This window comes from Amblyomma mixtum, chromosome 1 (genome assembly GCF_055824585.1).
Source record: "Amblyomma mixtum isolate Tamu chromosome 1, ASM5582458v1, whole genome shotgun sequence".
Classification (NCBI taxonomy): Eukaryota; Metazoa; Arthropoda; class Arachnida; order Ixodida; family Ixodidae; genus Amblyomma; species Amblyomma mixtum.
Genome location: NC_143012.1, coordinates 317,808,695 through 317,832,410, shown reverse-complemented (window position 1 = coordinate 317,832,410; position 23,716 = coordinate 317,808,695). Strand labels below are relative to the sequence as shown.

The window sequence follows — 23,716 nt, the reverse complement described above, 5'->3', positions numbered from 1 at the left end:
AATTGACGCTCGAGGGGAAACATCACGGATCGGTAGAGGTGGTTCAACAGGCCGTGACGAGGGAGCTAAACAGCATTCCGGTCCAGGCGTTCCTGGAGGCGTACGAAAACTGTAAAACTCATTGGCAGCAGCGTGTAGGTGCGGAAGGGGTCTACCTTGAAAAATTGTAATCGTTTGCACTATTCTCTTGAATAAATTTTGTTTAAAAAAATGAGTCCTACTACTTTCAGAACAGACCATGTAAGTGCCACACTAAACGTAAAAATGTCGAGTGGCGCGTCAGTGAGCTCATCGAGGATATACGGAGTACCGCAACGTTAATGGTTGACAAACATAAATGGGTGTCCTGTCTTCTACCTGGTATGCCTATTTATATGACATAGTGTTTTTAATTTTTGTCTTTATTTATTCAAGAAACACTACAAAAACAGCTGGTTGGACCCATAGCCTTTACGGCTAGTGAGGGGTTCAAATACAAAACAAACACAATATTACTGCAGACCGTGTAAATAAAAAACTTCAAGTTTAACACACACAATTCAATTCATTCCTACATTTCCATTGAAATTAAATAGTGTTTTAAAGATGCCGAAAAGTTATTTTTTTCTTTAACTTCATTTTTGATTTCATTCCACACATGGTCTCCGCTGTATTCTAATAGTCTCCGGCAGTACATATTGTAACAAGGTGGTAAATTAAATAGATTGTTAATTGTAGCTCTTGTTTGTTTCATTGGTAATCTAAATAAGCTAAGGGGCAGGGAGTTGTTAGACTTTATTACATTGTTTACTATTTCAGCTATCTTCAGTTTCAGTTGCATTTGATGATGAATTTTATATACTGCGACGTTTTCTACGAGTGTGTTTGGTCGTTTCGTGTCAACGCATTAAAAGAATAATTGCGATTACAACCATATTGGTTTATGGTTTATGGGGGTTTAACGTCCCAAAGCGACTCAGGCTATCAGTGACGCCACAGTGAAGGGCTCCGGAAGTTTCGACCACCTGGGGTTCTTATTGCAAATATAGCCCAAGCTGTTCCTCCTTGAGTGTTTGCAACTCTTTCTTCCTGCAAGCACGATTTGTGTGATTACTGTGTTTCTGTTGTTTAGAGAGTTACCTATGTAGAGGGTTTTCGGAGGCAAGAACTACGTGCACCTGGTGGTCACGTTAACCGTGGAGGTGTCCGTGCACAGTGCCACCTTTCCCCATGGCCACACTCGGAAACACGGACACTCTATGGTCATCACGACAACTATTACTACATTTTGGGCGACGACTTAGCCAACCACTTTGCGCTGTTAAACCGGCAGGCGGAATCTCGACGTTTCGAGGCGATGGAAAGCATTCACAGTATACCCACTGCATTTTATAGAATGGGCTGCAGCTACAAGGGCCTTGAATTGGCATTTAATATTTTGCATTGGAAGAGACTGTGCATGCGAAAATGGCGACCGCTGTGTGTCAACAGCCAGCAGCAGGTGGGTCACGTGGCACGGTGAGTAGGTGGCAACCTCCCAACTGGACTACGAACTTAGTGTACTACCTATACGTACTTAGTACACTACCTTGGATATAACGAACGCTAGTATGCCACCTTAGATATAAAAACTTTCATGTATTGACCTCAGATATTATGAACCTTATTACGCCTGCATTAAACTTAGCACAAGCGTAAGTAAAAGACAAAGACACAGAAGAGGCACACGGGAGAATCGCTGGTGTCTCTCTTCTGTGTCTTTGCGTTTTACTTACGCTGGTGCCAAGTTTAATAATGAATCACCAACTCGCCCAACTTCCTGCATTACTTATTGCGCCCCCCCGCATATAACGAATGTTAGTGTTAACCTCAGGTAAATACGCCCCATCGGATAAAACAAACTTTTGTGCGTCAGCCCTGACATAACAATCTAAACGAACTTTAGTGCCTGGACCTCAGATGTAATTAACTTAGTGTGTAGAACTCGGGTGTGACGAATGCTAACGCATTCAAGCTATCCACCTAGGATCGCCAAAAAGTTTTGTTGAAAGCGCTTGTTGGTAGCCAAATGGCCTACATTCTTCCTGTTCGCTCATAATAATGCTCAGGTACGATTAGGATGGGTGTGGTAGAGCGAAACCGGATGGAGGGGGTGACAGGGTGGACAGGGGGTGGGGAGGAAGTAGCGAGTAAATACCACAATTCAACCAGGTAATGAAGTTCCCCTCCACTCCTGCTCTCGTTGCAAAGAGTGCAACTGCGCTACTGAAAACCCCTCCGGTATAAATACTGTAAGACCTTATGTCAGCGCATCTGTTACGTTCATTTCCAGACATAGACGAATGCAAGACGGGACAAGCAACGTGTAGCGAGGTGTGCGTCAACACCGAAGGAAGCTACAAGTGCGAATGCCGGCCAGGCAGGGTTCCTGCTCGCTTATACGGTGGTTATGGAGGACATGGCGGATATGGCCGCTATAGTGGCGGAGCCGCCAACGACGGCTTTGGACGCAATGTACACTGCGAAGGTAAATATGGAAGCCCTCTCAGTGGAGCTGAAAAGGCGCCACGCGCGCACGGCTTTGAAATCGTTGGATGTTTGAGTATTTCGAATGTTTGATATTGTTTAATGTGCATCTACCGGCTGGATGGTGTGCACGTGCACATTCATGCATCCGTATTACAGCTTTATGATTGATTCATGATTGATTGACAGCTTCATGCCATGATTAAGCACCTGCCTCCGTACTGTCCTCGTGGTCCTCATATTCCATTGTCTGTAGGCTTAAGTCTGAGTATTATAACCCGACACACATTCCTCTTTCGTTAAAGTTCGGTGCAGGATGAAGTTTTGCATTTCAAGTACTTCTTCCTGGAAGCAGAGCCAATGGTAGAAAATTATATATTTCGTGAAAAGCTTGAGTTTATGACTTTCGGTTTAATATTTGCATGAGTTTCGCAATATGTTACCAATATTTCGGGACAGCACCTAGCCAGCGCTGCTAAGCCTACAGGCATATCATGCTTTGTATCACAGCCACTCGGTCATTCTCTTTCTTACGACACGGATCATCTCCGCGCGCTATTTGGAATGCTCAAAGCCATGCACCGCGTAGTGGCAGCGAAGGGAACTAGAAGCGCTTCCACCGTATTACTGGTAACGGAAGTTTTAAAACGTTCATTTAAATCTCAGCCGAGTGATGATGGGGTTAGCAAGCAAGCAAGCAGCTTTTGAGACAGAATTTTTGCGATGAATCATTCGGTAAAAAGAAGGAGAGAAAAAAAATCTCCTCCATGAAAAACAGAGGTTTTCTGTTGCTCGACCACACCGGGATCCGAAGCGTGGGATAAACTGCGAATGAACGGAACATCTCAGAATACAAGCTCCAATCAATCACCAACAACAAAAAGGAAATTTTTGGTGTAACGGGAGAGTTCCTTCACAAGAGTTTTTCTCATTATCTGCTGGTCACTTTGTTTTATGAAGGCTAAATTTACTTCAAAAGTTGAAGTACAATGTCACTGCATTCCTTTGCCCTCTGTGCGCGCATTTTGATAGCAAGTGAGATTATCTCATCTCCATTCAGACCAGGCGATTGCCTTCGGCCTCTGAATACTGCCACCCTTGACTGCCCTGCAGACTGTCCCGTGAACACGTACAAGGACGACGAGTTGGGCCAGTGTGAAAAGTGTCCGGCCAGGAGCCACACGAATGGCACTGGGAAGGCGTCGAAGGAGGACTGCATCTGCGACCAGGGATACCGCGGCAGTCTGGGAGACGGTGTCCGCTGTGAAGGTATACGAAGGGGCCCGTCTGAGGGTGCACAGGTTTGCTTGAAGGGTGATGCTTACGGACGCCTTTCCCAGGATTGTGTGCACTCGCAGGGCCGTATTATGCAGCAATTCATTTCGTTCTCATTTCACTGGGCCGTTGTCATCACTATGACCTCTGAAGCAGGCGGTTTAGAAATGAAAGAGGAGTAATAAACACGGCCCCTCTAGCCACGGCGGTGTCGCTAGCCGCCCTGCCTTCACTGCAACCAGTTTGGACGAGCCACATGGACCATGGGCCGCCAGTCGGTCGCCCAGCCAGAGCAAGCCCACTTTCTTTCCCGAGACGAGATTAGCGTCGATAGAAGGCATTCGTTAGCGTTGGTGCCGTTACACCAGTGTGGCGTAGGTAAATGGTGCGTTGTACGCATGAGTGGCATCTCAGACGTGTTGCCGCCACGACCGAGTGCCGTCAAGCGCCAGAGCCTACGTCACCAGGAGAAACGACCAATGACAGAGGGCCAAATGAAAGGCGGTGCTCCGCCTGGCGACGGTCATCATCTTATCTCTTTTCTTTTTGCTTGCCTTATCTTTCAACTTATCATTCAGGCCGGCTTTACTATATACATGTAGAAAATGACATAAAACATCGCCTCTTCGTCCTCTGTGTAAGAGCAAATAACACTACTAACAATATCTTCTCGACATGCGAGCGCAATGTTTCCACGTTGCGTGCTCCACTTCTGGTGATCCTGTGACGCTACAACTTCATGTGGCTGTATAAGAAGGTGCGAGATCATGGTGCTGCGTGAAAGGTACTCTAGGTCTGTGTAGTAGCCTGTCAAATTATGTCTTTGCAGCATCATGTGGTTGCAGGTGGTTTTGATGTCACATGACATGCGTTCATGATTGGCGGCCTTCTCTGGGCCACATGCGGATGTGAAGACGTTTCCCTGATGCGTCATTTCATTTTATGCTAGGCTAGTCGTTATCGTCCGCCCCATAAGCTTTCTTGTTACTGCTATCTATAAAATCCGAAAGCTAGCCATTCGAGGGAAAGGTAATGTAAAGAGAGGGTTCACTGCTCATTTTGTTAGTGTAACTCCGTAGACATACTGCCGCTGCCGGTGCGAGTGCCTGCATTTAACACGGAAAAATAAAGCTCTTAATAAGGCATCATATATGCATACATAGGAAATAAAAAACTCTGTCTCAGTAACTAATGAACTTGCAGTTTGGATCCCAGCTTAGAAGATTTTTTGCGATTTGGCTGAGATCCCAGCGAAGTGGGAAATTTGACACATGGCCAACTGCTAATGAGAGAGGGGCCACTTTTTCAGCGGGCGAACAATTATTTTATTTTTAATAAATGATTTTCTTTAAACTAGACCCCGAAGAAGCTGAATCGCGGACTTTATAGTCATGATTTGGCTAATTTTGACGAACCTTGTCTTTTGCCTTATGGAGTGCGTGTTTGTTTCAGATGTCGACGAATGCAAAGAGAATTTGCTCCACTGTTCTCACGACTGCATCAATGTTGAAGGAAGCGCTTTTTGCAGCTGTCCATTCGGAATGAGGCTCCGGCCCGACAACCTCACCTGCGATGGTGAGTCAAAGACTAAGATGCACTCACTGTAGTCAGTGTAGGAAGGGCACATAAGCAAAAGCAAAACGCTCGCTACGCCGTGCTCGTGTTGAGATTCGGTTTCACGGTGGCGTTTTCAGCCCTCTGCTTTCACGAAGAAATGGTCAAAAAGTGCAGAGAAAGATGGAACATAGAGTTAAACCGCAAGCGCCTGAATTGTTTCAGGCGCCATTTATCATTTCGGTTCGAAACAAATATTTTTCCGCTTGAATAGGTATCCCGGCCTCAAGAAGACCAATAATTTCTAAAAGAACACACCAATAGTTAATTTTGCACGCACATCCACACAATGTATCATACAAAGTATCCATATATTTGAAAACAGTGATATTAAAATACCTGGATTTGTTAAATTAACACCCCTAGGATTTTTGAATCATTCTCGATTTTCACGGTGCATATGACGCTAAAAAATCGTGGGAAAAGAAAGGTCGCGATTAGAATTTGGGGCAAAACCTGTGTAAGAAAATGGCGGCAAGATGCTACTATGCTTACAGTTTTGCTATTACTTACAGTTGCTTACAGTTATGATATTATTTCAATAGCATTGTTTGCTTCGTTTGATCATTATTAGCTGCTTTGTTTTGCTATATGAAGAATGTGGAATTCGCTTCAAACAAAAAATCAATGCTAGGTAGAAAAATATTTAGTTCTAAATGCGGCCAATTTTATGCAAAACGCCCTAAAGGGCTAAGAATTCTCTACGCGCACGTTAGAAACGTGACAATGCAGCAGTGACATGTTGTTTGGCTCAAGTTTACATTAGGAAACAAATTGCAGCAGTTTAAAAGTGATGTTGGCCGAAGATGATAAATAAACGTTTCTACACATTGTGGGAACAAAAATCACCAAATTTGGACATTCTTATCAACGCAGAAGTGAGATTACGGGAGGGGATATTTTATTTTATATTTAATTACAGGATAGGATCTCGTATAAAGTAAAGAGCACCTTGTTTTAGCACATGAATACCTTCTAAAAAGAATACTGAACATTCGGTCGTCTGCTCCTTGTTCAACACAGCATGCCTCCGGCCTTTTTTTCTTCCAAAACAAAATATATTTGAAACGAAACCAAAAAAATGTGTCGGTAGGAATATACGAAGCCTCGAATTGAACTCCAAGGGCATACCCCTATCTTGCTGCCGGGAAAAGGGCATTCTTTTTTCTCGTGGGAACACGGAAGAGCCGTTTTTTTTTTTTTTGACGCCAGAAACCATTTCTTCCTTTTTCGCGAGCAGACGTGGACGAGTGCGTGGAGAATCCGCGCGTTTGCAGCCAGCTGTGCACCAACACTTTTGGAAGCTACGTGTGCTCCTGCAAGGAGGGATACACGCTGTCTGTCAACGACAGCTTCCAGTGCGTCGGTACGACAGGGTTTATGTTTATCTCACAAATGCACGCACGCACGCACAAACGCGCGCGCGCACACACACACCGCACACACACACACACACACACCGCACACACACACTCACTCACACACACACACACACGCACACACCACACACACACGCGCGCGCACGCACGCACACACACACACACACGCACGCACGCGCACACACACACACACACACACACACACACACACACGCACACACACACACACACACCGGCTCGAATTGTGATGTGTATTTTGGAGCGACGTCCCTTACAAAAATTTCCTTATACAGTCTGCAGACTGTCCATGGGCATCAGTCTATAAAGTCTATAGACTCTCTATATACAAATCCTAGAGAGCAGTCTATTCGCACTTTTCAGCAACGGTGGCGCCCCCACGCGGTTATTTTCCGAAGCGCTCGCCCGGTGATCAGCGTTCGCAGTGCAAGCAGCTACGCTTCGCGCAGTGCATGTGCCGACGCGAAAAGTGCGATGCAATCATTTGCGCAGTGTCCCCCAGGGCATAAATCGTGCAGCGTGACATGAATTGAGCCTGCACAGTTCCTCTAGGTACAAAAAACTGAAATCACTTTGTAGCTTCCTGCTGTGGATCGGGAATAAAGTGACTGATCCAAAATTAGTGGTCGTGTACTGTGAGCCCGTCTAGAAAGATTTGTTCTTGCGTTATCTTGTTGAGTTGGGCGCCACAGCGTGAGTGGTTAGGGCGCTCCTCGGTCCGAAGTTTTATGACTTCAATCAAGGATCTTAACCCTCTGCGACCACGGCTGAAAGCCGGCACCGTGTCGCCGCTGCAGATTACAGAGTACTCTCGCGACATGGCGTCAAGAATAAAAAGAAAAAGCACAGGCCGGTTAGAGAGTTTACCTATACGTGTTTTAAAGGTGTGGTTTGAATGTTGACTGTTAATGTTTTGACCGTGGTGCTCATGAAACATCTAAATGTAGCGGACCCCTGTGCACAGTAATGTTTTGCGAAACGTTCTGTATTTTCCGCTCGTTGTCGTGTTCACGGGTTCTGTAGTTAGGGCGAGGTTAAAGCAATACATTAGTGGCGGAATTGGCGGATTACTGTAATTTACAATATGCAGTTCACACCTGTCAGCAGGGCTCAATTTCTTCTGAAAAAAAAATTTGTTCACTAGACTGTCTGCGTCCAATACATGTAGCCCAGAGGAGCAACGTGTGCGACAGGCGCATAAAATTTGTCTGCAAACACTCCAGAACGATAACATTCTAATAAAGTAAGCGTACAGAATGTCATTGCATATCCGCCGATATTGAAAGATACTGTACTGTCCGCGCCTATAGTTAGTGCGCAAAGCGCGAAATTTCAGCTTTTGGGCATTACAGCCCGCGGATTGCATACCTGAAATTACGGTACATTGAAGCCAGTTACTTAGCGTTTCATGCTAAAAAGTTGCAGCGCAAAGTAATGCAACAGAGGACCGAAAAGAGGCGCTTGAAGGGCTTATTTCTTCTCCTGCCTTTCTTTGCGTTGTATGGTTTCAAGCGGTTAGTGGATCATATGGCTGGCATTAAAAGGTGGCTCATCCTCTACGACGCACCTCTGCGTTGGTTTAGCGAGCGACATAACCGTTCCGACAAACACAACAAGGCCGAGAGCTGCATGCTCCTTCATACGCGAGCGCTTCCGTGGCACCTCCATCACCGCTCCGTTCTCCATGACGCTGGTGCCGCCGCGCCACCTATAGGCGCTGAAAAGTGCGAATAGGCATTACCACTGCTATAGACAGTCTATAGACAATGCATATATTTATGGCCACACACTTCTAGTAGACTTTTGTCTATAGACAGTCTATAGACTGAATCGACAAAAATAAATATCTTTAGGAAGGCAATAGAGTCTATACGAAGTCTATAGACTATCTATAGACCATTTATGTAAGGTACGACTCCTCTTTGCATAAAGTCGCCTACGCCCTGCTATAGTCTGCTATAATGTACGATGTCGCAAGGAATCAATCCGCGGGGTGAAAGGAACAAAATCCAAACATTATTTCCACCAGAAAAACCATTTACTGAGCAGGCGTTCGGTGGAATAATTAGACACTGAATAAAAAGAAAAAGATCATGCGCAAAGAGCAAAATCTCATCTAAAATCACCGGGTCAACGTCAGAGCTGCCAAGAGCATTGTCTGTGGCAGGCCACGGTCCATCGGCCTCGAGTAAACCGTCTGCAGGCCAGATATTTGCATCCCATGGCGAAATGAACATCGCTAAAGTACGCGGGACTCGTTTAGCCCCAAGTTCTTGATAGCACTTCTTTCAGAATGGGCCAGTACTAGGTCGTCCAGCCTCTCTAGTGTCCTATGCGCAAGACCGATTTCAAAGTAAGCGATTTTTTTATAGAAATCAAATATCTTTTTCAGTATACTTAAAAATTCGTGTCATTGTTAGCGTGATGAACGAACGCCATATAGTTCTGTACTCGTGATGTTGGACGGGGCCATATCATTAGGAGTGAGTTGTTCCGGGCCTTTGAAGTGTCGAGCTTCTTACCCAGTCCTCTCTAATGGGTCAAACCATGAGTCCACAGATATGTGCCTAATAAAGGGTTCAGTCAATCGGTCATGTGGTGTTTAAAGTGCAATTCTAGCTCACTGGAAATTCATCGTCTTTTTCTCATGGCGCTCAGATAACGACGAATGCGCTACGGGAAACCACAGCTGTAGTGACACCTGCGTCAACTATGACGGCGGCTACTACTGCCAGTGTCCCAAGGGCTTCAGGATCACTGCCGACCTCAGAACATGCTCCGGTTAGTATCTACCCGCACACAAGAGATCGAAAGTATTGTTTGAAAGTGTTCATCTGGTCGCCATTTACAGCACGCGATATAACTGTGCACCAACTTGAAGTGCAGAGCGCTTGCATTGTACTGATCGGGTATTGTTGTTCGGGAAGTAAGTTACTACGATCTACAGTAAAACTGCACCGCAAGCGGCAATTTTGTCTGAACCGGTCCTTACAAGATTGGGAATTCGCAAGCGTTCTCAGGTGTAGTATGCTGAAGCGCAGCAAAAAATAGCATATTGAACTATAGCTCACGCCAGCCGTTTACTTGCAAAGGCTGTGGAGTCGGTTCCAATCCCCAATGGGCTATCCAGCCGCAGGCTCTAATTCCTCTAAAATCTTCTAATTTGCTTGGTACAGAGATAAACTGGGGCCGGTCTTCTAGGCTAGCCACATATCGGTACTCCTGAGCATGTCCGCTAAGCCTATATTTCCTGCTTTACTTTTTTGGCATGCGATGATCCCTCGCCGCAATGTTCTCCGTTGCCAGAGGTCACATGCCCTATGTTCATCGACGCGGCCAACAGCGAGACAAAGTGCGAGCCGGAGATAGTGGACAGCTCTGCGGCGATAGGCACAAGGTGCAGCATAAAATGCAACGCAGGCTTTGAGCTGCAAGGCGCCAGTGTCACCAAGTGCACCAAGAACGCTACTTGGAGCAACAAGCTACCCACATGCAAAGGTAAGCTTCTGCACCGTGTGCTCGGACCATGTGTGCCGACGTTTGCGCGATATTCCAGAGAGGTCTGTCCAGTACGCAGTGATGCTCTCAGTGCGTTTCGGTCGTGCGTAATGGAGAGATTTCGCACAACGCCATCCGCGGCCGCTATCACGATCACGCTGCGCGCGGAGCCACTCCGTTCGCGCGTATCGCCCTAAGAGCGCGAGATGGCGCCAGGTGCTGGCCAGCTGAGCGCGCTCCTGCCGCTTGGGGAGCAATCAGCACGTGCGGACTGGCAGCGCGAGAAGGGCGTCCGCAGAATTTTTTGCAGGGGGGGGGGCCCGTTGGTGCCCCGGCGGGGGGGGGGGGGGGGGGGGGGGTATGTTCGTAGCAGAAAGGCGCTATTTGCGGAGTAAATTTATTTATTTATATATAAATAAAAATTAAACAAAATGCACACATGAAAGAAAAATTACAAACAGCAAATTAAAGCGCGGCTAGGAGAGGTACATTGGAGTTTATCAACGAAGAAACAACTAAAATTAATAAAAATGCAAAAAGATTCTATATCACTTCGTGGAGAAGAGTGCTCAGTCTTGCTGCATACGGGTTCTCGACTCACCCGGATTGATGACCAGCACACAGCACAATATGTTCACAAACACGCAACTACAGTCACTCAGTCAGTCTTCCTTGAACAGCAACTGTAGGCGCCTCGGATTTTTCTGGGCGAATTGCGTAATTACACGTGTGATAAATTCACTTCTGTGCTTCATTACACGCTCTCGGTGCACACTCATCATACACATTGATTGGAAAAACTGTTGAACGCGTACGTTGAAAACAAAAGATGACTATATATACAACGAAAACTTATTTACAAGATAAATGCACGCTCGCAGCTTCATACACCTCGCTCCATCTTGCTTGCGCATCCGCACAGTCGAGCAACCGCACACACACTGCTCTCCGCTCGTCGTTTTCTCGTCCGCTGTCTTGGTTGTTCTCAGCTTCGCTGACAACCGGCCACTAAAAACACCCAAGCACAAACACAGAGGCGCGCACACGTGCAAGGGCTTACTTGCCGCAGTATCCCCGAATGCGCACTTTGGGGGTGAAAGGAACGCCGCGCAACTTCCGAGGGGAAGGGACACTCGCCACTCCAGTCGGAAAATTTGTTTTTGTGTTTTTATGGGGTTCAGAGCCCCAAAACGACTCAGGCTATGAGGGATGGAGTAGTACAGAGTTCCGGGTAATGTCGACCACCTGGGTCTCTTTACCATGCACTGACACGCACAGTACATGGGCGCTGTTGTGATTTGAGGCCCAGCCAGAGGTGACAGGCGAGCCAGGCAGGCGCCATCGGGCTGCGTTGACCAAAGGCGCTGGTTTTCGCAGAAGACGCAAAGAACGCTGGTGTGGGGGCGCCTCGGGAGACTGCGTCGCCGTGAACAAAAGCAGCTAATCCCCTTTGCCGGAGATTCTGAAAGCGGCGCTTCTACCGAACTGCGCTACCCGTGGATCGGAGGAGACAGCGAGCGGCGGCGGCGCCAACTCATCGCCCGCTTGCCCCTGAGCAGCCCGACAAAGCGGGGGTGGACACGGCTGATTTTACCTTCCCTCCTTAAGAATTCATCGGTGACCGGCGTAACGATAGGCGAAAACAAGATGCCCCGTGCACTGTCTGCCTCCGTGTCGCTATCTCTCTAGAGATCAAAGAAACAGACACCCATCTCAAGGCGGCTCGAAACACATGCTCGCCGGTGCCGCTGTATGTCTGGAACAGGTCGGCCTTCAGTAGAGCTAACGATGGCGTGGTTTGAAAACGGCGGAACGACGCACGCCCGGACGCGGCATTTCGCAGATGTGACCATGCGGGGCTGCTTTTACCCTTTTGACTGAGCGCACCACCGCCCCTGGCGTGCGGCCATCACTCACGGTTCGAGTGAGTGATTTTCCAGGGGGGTGCAGCCGCCCCCCCTTGCCCCCCCCTCCGGACGCCCATGATATCGGATCATGCTACGCTAAATTTCTGTAATGTCTATAGGCATAGCCAGTATCAACCGTGGTACCAGTAGCCTGGAAAGGCTTGAGGGCTGTCTTTTATAGCCAGCTGTGCTTCGCATGAGAACTGCGTTAGCTCTTTGCGAACTCCGCTAGAGTTTAGTCTCACCGGCGCTTTCGCTCGCATGTTTTTCTGTGTCAATTGTCCATTAAGTACCGAGTTCAGTATTATAGCGCGAACTAAGACGGGAACTTGAGAAAGAAAGACACGCGGGCGCTAGTGTTTCTCCTGTCCTTCAGATCTCCTCGTCTTGGGCTGCGCTATAATTTCGAGGTCACGACACAACAAATCACCCTAACTGCCATATTAGTCGTAGAAATCAGTCCCGCCATTCCTCCCTTACCCCGACAACTCCCCCCTCCCCCCCCCCCTCCTCCTCCTCCTCCTCCTCCCCGCCGTGTTTTCCTTTCGCGTGTGCTGACATGCATACGTGAGCGTAGACTTCCGGGAAGCGCAAACTTTCGACACTGTTCGGGCGTGCGGACCAAGTTTGCGATATCTGCTTGCTACAGTGGTTTTAAGTTTGCCCTCGTCCTCATGAAACTGAACAGGAAATGTTGCGTAGTTTCATCCTAGCCGCACTGTTGTGACCGTACTTCGGACCACGTGGGCCCGATCAAGCAGCTACCGTGAACATTCATCGAGGCCGACAACCCCGCGACGGCGGTGGGAAGTGGGATGCTTGGAATGCCCCTCCGAGCCTCAGCGGATTAGTGTAGCAAGAATGTCAAGGGCCATTGTCAGCAGTAACCCCAGCGAAATTCCTTGAGCGGAGGTGACCACTATAGCGGCGAAGGCCGGGGACGCGCCGGAGGTATTGTCCGAGCGACCACAGCGGAGGCGACGTGCCGGCGCCGGTCACGCTGGCGGATAATTGAAGAATTCTGTGTCCCCGACTCGCGTTCTGGGCAATCGGCGGGGAAGCAAGTTCATTCACCTGCTGGAGGACTTCGGGAGATTCCTTTCCCGCAGGGCTGGATGAATCAGCATCTCCCCCTCTCATCGACCCAGCTTCGAGAGAGTGGAAAAACCCGCACCTGCCCAGCCGTGGGTGGTAACAAGAACGTCCCCTTCGGTCCATCCGATTGGACAGTGCTCGTCGACCATTATTCCCCAGCCAGGGATCTGGGGAAACCGAACGATATTTAACTCGGCCGTGAGTGTGGCCGAGGGAAGCCTGCTAGCTCCTGTCGACTACGGTTGACGAAGACGTTCCCCTTCCACGGAGAGCCATTCTCAGTCCCGCTCTATGTAAATAATGCATATAATCATGTAATAATGTAAATACAGTTTTTCCTTCACTTCCCCTACTCCCCGTCTCCGGCCCACGTTCCTTCCTCCTTCGGCAATGCGGCGGCGTTCCTGGACGCGATGCCTGGTGGGACACGCTACAAGTACGGCAAAATATATCAGCACTCACGGTGCGTTCCCGACGTGGCAAAACAGCGTCAATGTTTCCAATATGCACCGGCAAGCGAAGACGCTGCGCAAGCTAAGTCTAGCTTTGACAGATTACATGCTGCTCCCTCCCGACGACAGGTTGTCCGGCTGTACAGAAGCGCTGGTCGCTGTTGCCTTGACTATTGCGTTGGTTAAAAGCCAAACCACGGCGGTCCGAGCACTGATCTGTAGACATCTTTACTGCTCAGAGTAAAGCACGAACTGAGAATGCCTGTACACTCTTCTCTTCGCTCTTAGTTCACTCGCGACAGTCAACTTCTTTAATATTGAATATATATATATATATATATATATATATATATATATATATATATATATATATATATATATATATATATATATATATATATATATATATATATATATATATATATATATACGATATGGTCGAGAAATAGAAGGCAGAAGCAAAGATTTTCCCAGTTGTCATTCGGTGGGTGCTTTATTTTTTCTGTTTTCCCGTCAAATTTTCATTTCCCTGGATTAATTCGGGCCACCCTTCCTGCCTGCTTTAATTTCCACATTTACACATTCTCTTCCTAACAATTTCTCTCCGTTTGTTTTTGCGCTCTCACTTGAAAATCCTGTCACTACTAGCACATTCAACCCCTATTACACAGCTATAGGTATGTTGTTGGAACTGTGCTGTGCGTACCTTCTGCGCCTCTCCGTTAACTCATTTCTTCTATATCCACTCTCCATACGAGGTTTGTTATGTCAAGCAAGCCGCCATGTTTGTTACTGTGTTCCTTCGTCACCAGCTTTGTCCTGCCCTGCACTGGAGCACCCCGAGAACGGTCGGGTGATGCCGGAGCGCTGCCTCCAGGGACTCGAAAACCATTTCAAGTCCAAGTGCTACTACCAGTGTGACCAGGGCTACGTGACTGTCGGCAAGCTTGTAAACACGTGCAAAATGAAGGGCCACGTGCCTGTGAAGACGATGGAGTGGACGCATCCCCCTGCCACATGTAAGAAAGGTACGTCAGTTTTCGGCCCATGCGGTGCCGCTTAAGCCAACCAGACCCTTTCCACCGTGAGAACTCGTTGCATATAGTTGTGCAGGCGGCATGTTCCTTGCAACTTGAAGCCGCTTACCAAATTCTTTTTTTTTATCATTTAAATGACTGCACCTGTACTCCTAACCACGTGGAAGAACAGAGAGCCATTTCGGCAGCTGCCATATCGCAACCCTCTTTAGTCCTCACTTAATAATTCGAAGATTTTCATACCGATGCTATTGCTGGCTGGGATAATGAATTACACAAGAATAGGATAATAAAAGCAACGACATAATAAGCCGGACACGACGCAAAAAGGCATCACAAGCTTAGCCCACTCCCGTTAGACAGCGGTTTCTTTCTGTTGTCATGCGCAAACTTCAGCGGTCAGGACTTCTCTTGAGTTTATATACTGTTAAAATGGATGCCGGGATAACTTATGACCATTAAGATAAATACCTAATGCCAGTAAAGCAGCCAGAGTGTGGCTGACTTGTTTAATCTGGTGCTGATAAGGTTGTACCTTCATCGGGCACCAAATTCAGAGCTAAGCTCACAGCGACACGTAAAGCTACCAAGCAGGTCAGTTGGCAAGAAAAAGCCAACAAAGTGATCGGCACACAGACCTCCGAAGCTCTTACTGCGCTCTTGTTATCATATGACCCGCCGCGATGGCTCAGTTCTTAGTACACTGTTCGTCGTCTGCACACGAAGCCGTAATGGCGGCGGCCGCGTATTTCGAAGGCATAATGCAAAAATTCTCCTGTACTTACTTTGGTGAACGTTTTTCCAGGTGGCTGAAACCAGTTCGGAGCTATTCACGACGCTCCGCCTTATAACAGCTCCGACAGCTTTAGCGAGTACAAGTCCTTTCGTAAAAATACGAAGAGCAAAAAGACAGCACACAGGAAAGAGAGACGAGGCATGCGCATGCCTCTTCTCTCTTCCTTGTGGGCTGTCTTATTTTCGTTTAGAATTTTTACGAAACCATGCACCAAATCTTCCAGAGTGGAAGCTTGGGCGAGTTGGTGACGGTTCACTTGCCACATAGCGCTAAACATACACGGACACACGGACATAGCGCCCGTCCTGCGTGTCTCCCTGTGTTCGTTTCTGTTTAGCGCTATGTGGCAAGTGGACATGTACCAAATAGTCCATTTATGGGTCTACACCGTGGGCTAAGCAGATAACGCACACCAAGCACACTGAAAATCGCAACCAAAAGTACATAATTGCTGCTAAACAGTTGTCAAAATGATCGGCTTCAGTGCTGCGATGGGTTGGCGGGGACAGTTCAAAGATGCATGCACTGTCAGGCTTTCCGAAGACCTGCACTATTCATGAAGCGCATTTCACTAAAGAATGGTGGCCGCGCATGCATCTGTTTATTTAGACACATAAGAACGGAGACCCACCGCCTGTCATCGCACAACGTTCATCTCGAACGATTCAGTTTTCAAATCAACTTCTGCCCCCCTCTTTTTTTTTTCTTCCTCCAGAAGCTGCTCCCGTTCGCATTGCGTGTCCTCCGAGTACGGCGTTCATCCTCCCGCCAGGACAAGGATCCATGACGCCTGATCTGCCACAGCCAGTCACCAACGTTGATCCCAACGACGTCGAAATGTTCATCGATGGAATTCCCGGTTTTCCCGGACCTATGGAGTACGGGGACTTACAGGTGGAGTACGTGGCCACAAATCCCGAGACCAATTCCACCGCCAGGTGCTCGTTTCAAGTCACAATTGAAGGTAAGGTTGGTCTTGTGCCTTAGCATGAGCACCCTGAAGGAATGCCCGGTGGATCACTGGATCGCGGTGTGCGGGGTCGGAGCGCTGTGCTTCGAGCTCAACAAAGCCGGATACGCGATCAAGCGACAGTGAAGATCACTCACGAAGCAGCACTCCAAAAGTAAAAGACATTTTGTATACATCAACAGGACACTGAAGCGAGTTTTTCACTTTTTTTTTCTCTCGCTGCGCTGGTTGTATGCTGACAGCTACAGCAGCTTACCCCTGTAGCTGTGTTTTCGCGCCGGACAGCTCACGGTCAGAAACCTTCTAAAAGTTCTGCGAAAGGTATTCCTCTACTTGAAACCGCGAGACCAGCTTGCAAAAGGCTTTCTTAGGAACATGGCTCCTACCTCGCCTGAGGGCCTACCTCCTCATCATCATCATCAGCCTGACTATGCCCACTGCAGGGTAAAGGCCTCTCCCATGTCTCTACAATTAACCCTGTCCTTTGCCAGCTGCGGCCACCGTATACCCGCAAACTTCTTAATCTCATCCGCCCAGCTAGCCTACCTCAGCTCAGGACCTAAAGTTATAAACTCGTACTCAAAGGCTGGCAGCGGGAAATGAATGAATGAATGAATAAATGAATGAGTCAATCAATCAATCAATTAGTCAATGAGTCAATCAATCATTCTTCTTCACTATGCGCCTCTTTTGGGGACATTCTCTTCTTCCATAAAGGAGCTACCCCTTCAGTATTCCCACGGCCATACCGATGGCCAAAAAAAAAAAGTAGGAGAAATGAAAGCAGACGGATTGGGAACAGAGCCAGGAACACTTTGAGTGCTCATTCTAGTCTACGAATTTTTCTTTATCACAGACAAAGAGCCCCCGAAGGTGCTTCGCTGTCCCAGAAACGTGTCGGCGATATCCACTTCGCTGGAAGGCGTTGCGGTGACCTGGGAGGAGCCTCAGTTTTCGGACAACGTCCAAGTGCAGTACGTCAAAGAGACTAAGGTGCGGCCACTGTCGGCACTGTTTGACCCATCTTAAAATCGGGCAGTGCTGAAGTCGTTGCCCTTGCATCCTTGGCTGCGACAAATGGCACAGGCGTGCATTTTATCAGCTGCTTGGATGAAATGCCACCCCGGAGAAATGAATACGTATCCGCCGTTTAACCGCGAGAACCTATCGCTCCGGTTTCCGCTTGTATTGGCAAAAAAATAGGGCTGCCTGTGACATTTCAAAACCGAACTCTATGATGGAAAAAATAAGTAGAGCGTCTGTTTCATTCGAGTACGTGAGCGCGTGGTCACGTGAACAAACGGTGTACGCGGGATGATTTGCGGAAGAACGTCCCGTCTGACATCTAGGAGATGTTACCTGAGCCATGGGAAGCCATCTTTGCTCTGAACTGTCGGGTGCTGACTGTAATATGTGGAACGTTGGGAACGATTTTGTTTCCATGCATATGCGATAAAACCTCTTTATCTTCTCTTCATTCCTCTCTTATTTCTTTCTCTCTCTCACGCACAGTACACACAAATAGTGTGGCATATTCATTATTGGCTGTTTCAGGCGATTTCCGAGCATGGCTGTCAGTTCAGGGCCCTGTATCTGTCTCAAATCATTCCGTGCGTCTAAGGCTCTTTTAAGGTCACTGCGTGTAATCGCGCTTTGGTCGCAATAAAGAACTCGCGCATTGTTGTGCCAGTTTTGGCGTAATTTGCCGTTGAGCAAATTATATTGTTACGTTGCCCAAGGTGAGGAAGGCGCAGGAAAAACCAGGGCACAGCGTGCAGGCCACCAAAGGAACACGTGGCCGAGGATCTCTTGTCCGCAAGTCACGCTTGGAATATCAGCCATTGCTTTCCAAACATTTTGTAGCGAAAGCTACATTGGCCACGAACTTGCAATTTCGCTGTGGCGGTGTTCCGAGGAGGCACAGAGACCGACCTTGAGCCGTTGCCTAGCAACCGCAGCAGCTGGCGGACGCCGCTAGGGTGCCTCGATGCCAGCGCTAGCATCGAGGCACCCTAGACGCCGCGCCATCTGGCATGACGTCACACCACGCGCCTCGCCGCGGGGCCGTCGTCAGGTATGACGTCACACCACGCGCCTCGTCGTTGCGCTCGCCTCCGCTCGTTTCGCCAGCTGTGTCGCATGCCTGTGAACATGTCGGAGGATTGAAAAGGATAGCTGGCGTGCACCGCAACCGTAATTGAGGCGGCAGTATGGACGGCGACAAGTCTTCTAAGCAGGAGGAGGCCTGAAATCCACATCGGAACTAGATGAAGAGGAAACGAATCGCCCAGGAAACCGAGGAACAGCGAGCCGAACGACTGGCTAAACGCTTTTGCTACGTATATCCTGGCATAGCCGAGCTAAGCCACTGGCATTTTTTTTTTCCTGCTTCTTTCTAGGCTTAGATTTGGAGATTACATCAATCTAGATTGCCGCCAGAGCTCGCAGTGCTATTTTTTTCTGCTCATGAGTTCGTGATATCGAATTCCTGACGCGGCAGCTGCATTTCGCCTCCAGCGAAATGCAAAAACCGCCCGCCTGTACCACGACTCCGATGTTTGTAAAGAACTCTGTGTAATCGGGCCTAATCCCCTGTGACTTTCCTCACAGAAAAGGTGCATATTTGTCTTATTGAGACAAACCTTTGCTTCATTCTAAATATCTGCCCACCGACGTAATCTAGGGTTGCACTCATAGGCATTATTTTTTTCTGATCCGTTCCTTTTCCACTTTGCCATTGACCAGCGCAACAATTAGTAGAACACATTGTCTGCAGTCACGTACGTCGCAGACTCTATTGACTTTGACGTCACAGACGCCAGCTGCTAACTTTAAAGGCGCAGAGAAAATGAATCGGACAATGAATCCTTAGAAATTACGGCTCCTGCATAGTTCTTTAGGACCCTTTAATGATTGTCACGCCGCAGCTAGCGTGCGTCGTGGTAAAGTGCGAGGAGTGTCGCCGAAAGGGAGCAGGGGAATGCGCAGACAAAAGGAGAAGGACTTAAAACGGCGTAGCGTGCGAGGGTCGCGCTTCTGGGCCCCAGCGAGTGGGGAATGGTTTCTTCTAGGAAGTCGGTCCGAAACCCAAGACGACGACAGGACGGCTGGGGTGGACTAGCGCTGTTCTTGTTTTCGTTCTTGCTAGCTGGCCAGAGCGGCTAACAGTGGAGCGTGTGTTTTGAATTGCGTTTGTTTCCTTTTGTTGTAATAGCTTCTAGTTAGCCATGGCTGCTTACAGCGAGGTGTGTGTTTTATATTGTTTACTTGTCTTTTGCCTTGTGACTTCTTACTTCTAAACGACGGCGGGAAAGTCGTCGATTGGCTAAAAAGTAAGTTTTGGCCGGAGGATTGTTTATTGGCGGAGGAGGGAGTGTTTGGCGCGAATGTGACGAGATGGGTGCGCGCGAAGGAGAGCGCCGAGGTTGGGTGTGTGGCAGCCGGACAGATCGGTCGTGTGTGGCCGGTGGTGGTCCCGGGGCCGTGAGCGTAGAGTTGGAGAGGCGAGTTAGTTGAGCGGCGGCCGGACGGGTTGGCCGTGTGGTGGCCAGCGGTGGTCCGGAGTCGTGGAAGTTTTGAGGTTTTACTTTTAGTCAAAGTGGAGAGGCCGAAATCATTCGGCATATGTAAATAAGTTGTGTATACATTTGTAATAAATAATTTCTTGAAGAAAGCCTTCCAAGTGCCTCACCATCCGAAGACCTGCACACCTGTCTAAACTCACCAGTCGCGAAGTACGTCCCCCGGGTCACTCACGAGACCCGCCCTCTACGACTCCGCATCAACATCAAGGAGAACAACATCAACAACGACAGAGCAGAGAGGGAGAAAATTCGTGACTATGATGATTACGCAAGAACTGATTGAATTTTTTTAGCATTTCACTGTTCTTTTTTGTGGGCCTGCTAAATTTGTGCACTTCATGGATGTCGTTCACCGATTTTCAGTGGGAAGCCTCCTTTGATATATACGCCTACGTTTTGTGGAACATGGTGAATTCGCCATTCATGTTGTGGTTTAGATGTTTGTTTGTATTTAGTTTATCCCTAAATATTATCAGCTACTATCAGCTCCTTCGAAAAAAATATAGTTGTTTAGTAATGCTGAATTTTAAACTAGAATCTAAGTCCTCAATGCTCTTGCAAGAGTCGATGGAAGAAACGTGAATTAGGCTGGATTATTACAACTATTTTATTCTAATTCTATTCTACACTGCCCGAAGTGGCAACGCCTGTTTCTTGCTGCAGTGAGTGTGGGCTGAAAGCTGATCAAATACTGGAAGCCGATTAATCACTCAAATGGCAAGCTGGGAAAGCACAACACGTGCAGCACGAATTTGCTTCTAACGTACCAACAAGCCCAGATCAGAGCTTGACTGAAAGCATGCCCAGAAGCCGAACGCTGTGGATGCTGAGCCGTCGCTGTGTGTTCATGTCTTCAGTGCTGTACTGCTTCTACGTCACGTAAGGTGTTGACCGTCGATTAATCCCGCCTCTCTTGCCTTCCAGACGCCTGGATCCGAGTTCAACTTCGGCCTTCACGCAGTGCACTACACTGCCAGAGACATCGCTGGAAATGAGGCTGTTTGCAAATTTTACGTTCACGTCACACGTACGTATGTCTGACGCTATTTTTTTTGTTTGTTTTTGTTCAACAACTGCGCAATACCACTGCAATTTGTAAATTCCACTTGATATCACGGCGATGAAATGCACTTGCCTCAACTACCAAACTAAATAGCTAAAGGCTTTCGACATTTACAAAAGATAAGAAACTACTGTTGCTCCTGTGGCGTAACAAATTTTGAGCGGCTTTAAAATGCAGTTAAAAAGTAACCTGATTTCTAACAACTTTATGCCCGTGCATGTCTGTAACTAAGTCCTGAATGAGCGTTTTATCTTAACATTGCCAACAAGCTTAACCTTACCCCACTCTCTATTTCCAATTTGGCTCCGAGATGAGGGGAAAATTTCAAGAAGGGGATCTTAGTTCGGGCCGGCACCAACATTCAAGGAGGCAAGCTCACAAATCCAATATCAGCGAAGACTAATCATGTCGAAAATCCATGGTGGAGGCCCGTTGAGCGCGTTAAAGATCCCACTCACGAAGCTCTACTAGAGCGACGTTTCGTACAGCTCCCCGACTCGACGTCCATCTTGAAGCAATGAAAAGATAAACGCACTGTTCTTCTGGCTCGTTCAGATCAGACTCACGACTCAGCACGGTCTGTGTTTTCGCGTCGATAGTGCGCGGTTGCTTTTTTTTCTTTCCTTGTTTGCTGACAACCTAGGGGAGGAAAGTTTTACTGCCGCGACCAAAGGAGCTTTGGGGCGAAGTGGCTTGCCAACGTGTGTATACGACCGACGGAGAGGATTCCGCGGAAGCAAGGAAAGCGGAGTTGCGCCCCTTCACTTTTGTTATTTTACGCGAGTGCCGTAATGAGCTGCGTGGGGATGCGTCGGAAGCTTTGACCGAGTAGACCGAATTGAGTGAGCGAGCCAAATTAATCGTGATTCGAAATTAGTGAGTGAGGCCGGATGGGTCTTCATTCGATGTGAGTCGCGGCGAGGGGCTGGCCAAAGTTGAGTAGTGAGTGGGAGTGAGTCCAAAATATTTGCGAACCTAAATTTGCGAGTTCATGACTATGGGTCAGCCCAGGCCTGTGTGAGTCTGCTTTTGAGTGAGCCCATAGGATAGCCAAAATTTTGTGGGTGAGTCTGAGCGGGCACTCCTGATTTTGTCGAGGTATGCATATGACTCACCTAACAACAAGCAAACAGAAAGCGACGCTGGCTCCGTTGTGAGCTTGTTCTTGTGGTGACAATTCAGACTGACTAAATAACCAACTCAGATCCAACACATGCTACAGCTATTCAGCGCTGAACGCTTTGCATACATTTCAATGCATTTAAGTAAAATTTGTTTTCTTTTTGACTGCACTTGCTGCATTCTTGGTTTGCATTCTTTTCGCCCTTTTTTCGACGTCCACAACGGATGAAATTTGACAGCACTAGCATGTAGTCATCGGTAGATGTACATGTTTAAATGCTGCACAGCTAACGTACTAAGTATCTCGACCACGCATTAATCATCCCACCTTTCAACGTAAACTTCCATTCGTGGAGAGTTTTTTTCTTTTTCAGCGCATTACTGCTGTGCGCAGGATATATTCACACGGGCATAGTAAAGGAAACATTTATTTCGTGTTGATATTCAAACTTAATTTAGGCTGCGCGTTAGGCTTGAAGCCAAACATTAAGGTTACATCGTGCGTGGGGAGAACAACTGCTTAAAAAGAAAAAAAAATACTTACCACTCGTATACTTTCGATAAAATTTCACGCTAATGAACTCATCCCTCTAACACGTATATTGCTTCGTCTTGTACCAAATGGCGTTACCGCTTTTTCGCGCCTCGTTCATTGCCGATAGGCGTGCTTCTAATCTAATAGAAGTAGCAGATTTCACATGCCGCATGCGAGCATGGCGCACCGTGTGACAGCGGCCGCGTTTGCACGGCTTCGCACGGCTTCGCACGCTGCGGCTGCCGCAGGCAAGGAATGCCGCTACCCGGATGAAATCGAGCACGGCAGCACCGGCTGCGCGGAGTGGCTGAAGGGTGTCACGTGCGAGCCGACCTGCGACGACGGCTACGCGCTCCCCAGTAACGTGTCTCTCTTCTACACCTGCGACCTGGCCGGCGTCTGGGAACCAAGGCCCTGGATACCGAACTGTCAGGGTGAGTGACTCTGCTGCCAGATGAGCTGGTTGGTCCTGCAGGCACTATACAGTAGTTCGACGGGAAGTGGTCAGTGACCTACGTGAATTTGAGGATGTGTACAGTCTTAGTCAAAAAATTAGGCAGTGGCTTAGCTCAGGTTAAGCCTGGATATACAAGCGAAAAGCTTCAGTAGAGGCGTTCGGCCGTCCACACACTGCCTGTACGGAGGCGGAGGAGGAGACGGAAATCGGCGCGGTCAAAACTGCGCGCAGGAATGCGGAGAGCAGGGTTACCGGCTGCGACGCGGGCAACACTAGTTCTAGGTGGCATTGGCAACACGCGGCTGCAACCAAAGGTCAAACGGGGGGCGAGGAGGCGAAGCGCGCAGTTGTAGCGACAGCGAGGAGGCGACGCACATGCGCAGTAGCGCGCGGCTGCGCGGAAAGTTCA

At 48.1% G+C, this 23,716-nt stretch overlaps 1 protein-coding gene across 4 annotated transcripts in view; it reads left to right on the top strand.

Moving 5' to 3' along the window:
* The window catches only part of LOC149372607 (uncharacterized), a 72,262-nt gene that overhangs the window by 37,971 nt on the left and 10,575 nt on the right, over window positions 1-23,716 (top strand). For 3 of the 4 annotated variants that reach the window (XM_089567112.1, XM_089567113.1, XM_089567114.1), the window contains 11 exons: window positions 2,312-2,506; window positions 3,619-3,774; window positions 5,233-5,355; window positions 6,635-6,760; window positions 9,450-9,572; window positions 10,098-10,289; window positions 14,556-14,771; window positions 16,292-16,540; window positions 17,403-17,539; window positions 21,055-21,157; window positions 23,099-23,284. In XM_089567112.1, coding sequence (XP_089423238.1) covers window positions 2,312-2,506; window positions 3,619-3,774; window positions 5,233-5,355; window positions 6,635-6,760; window positions 9,450-9,572; window positions 10,098-10,289; window positions 14,556-14,771; window positions 16,292-16,540; window positions 17,403-17,539; window positions 21,055-21,157; window positions 23,099-23,284 — 1,806 coding nt within the window. The remainder of the gene's footprint in view (window positions 1-2,311; window positions 2,507-3,618; window positions 3,775-5,232; window positions 5,356-6,634; window positions 6,761-9,449; window positions 9,573-10,097; window positions 10,290-14,555; window positions 14,772-16,291; window positions 16,541-17,402; window positions 17,540-21,054; window positions 21,158-23,098; window positions 23,285-23,716) is intronic. The other variant, XM_089567116.1, reaches the window with a different exon arrangement.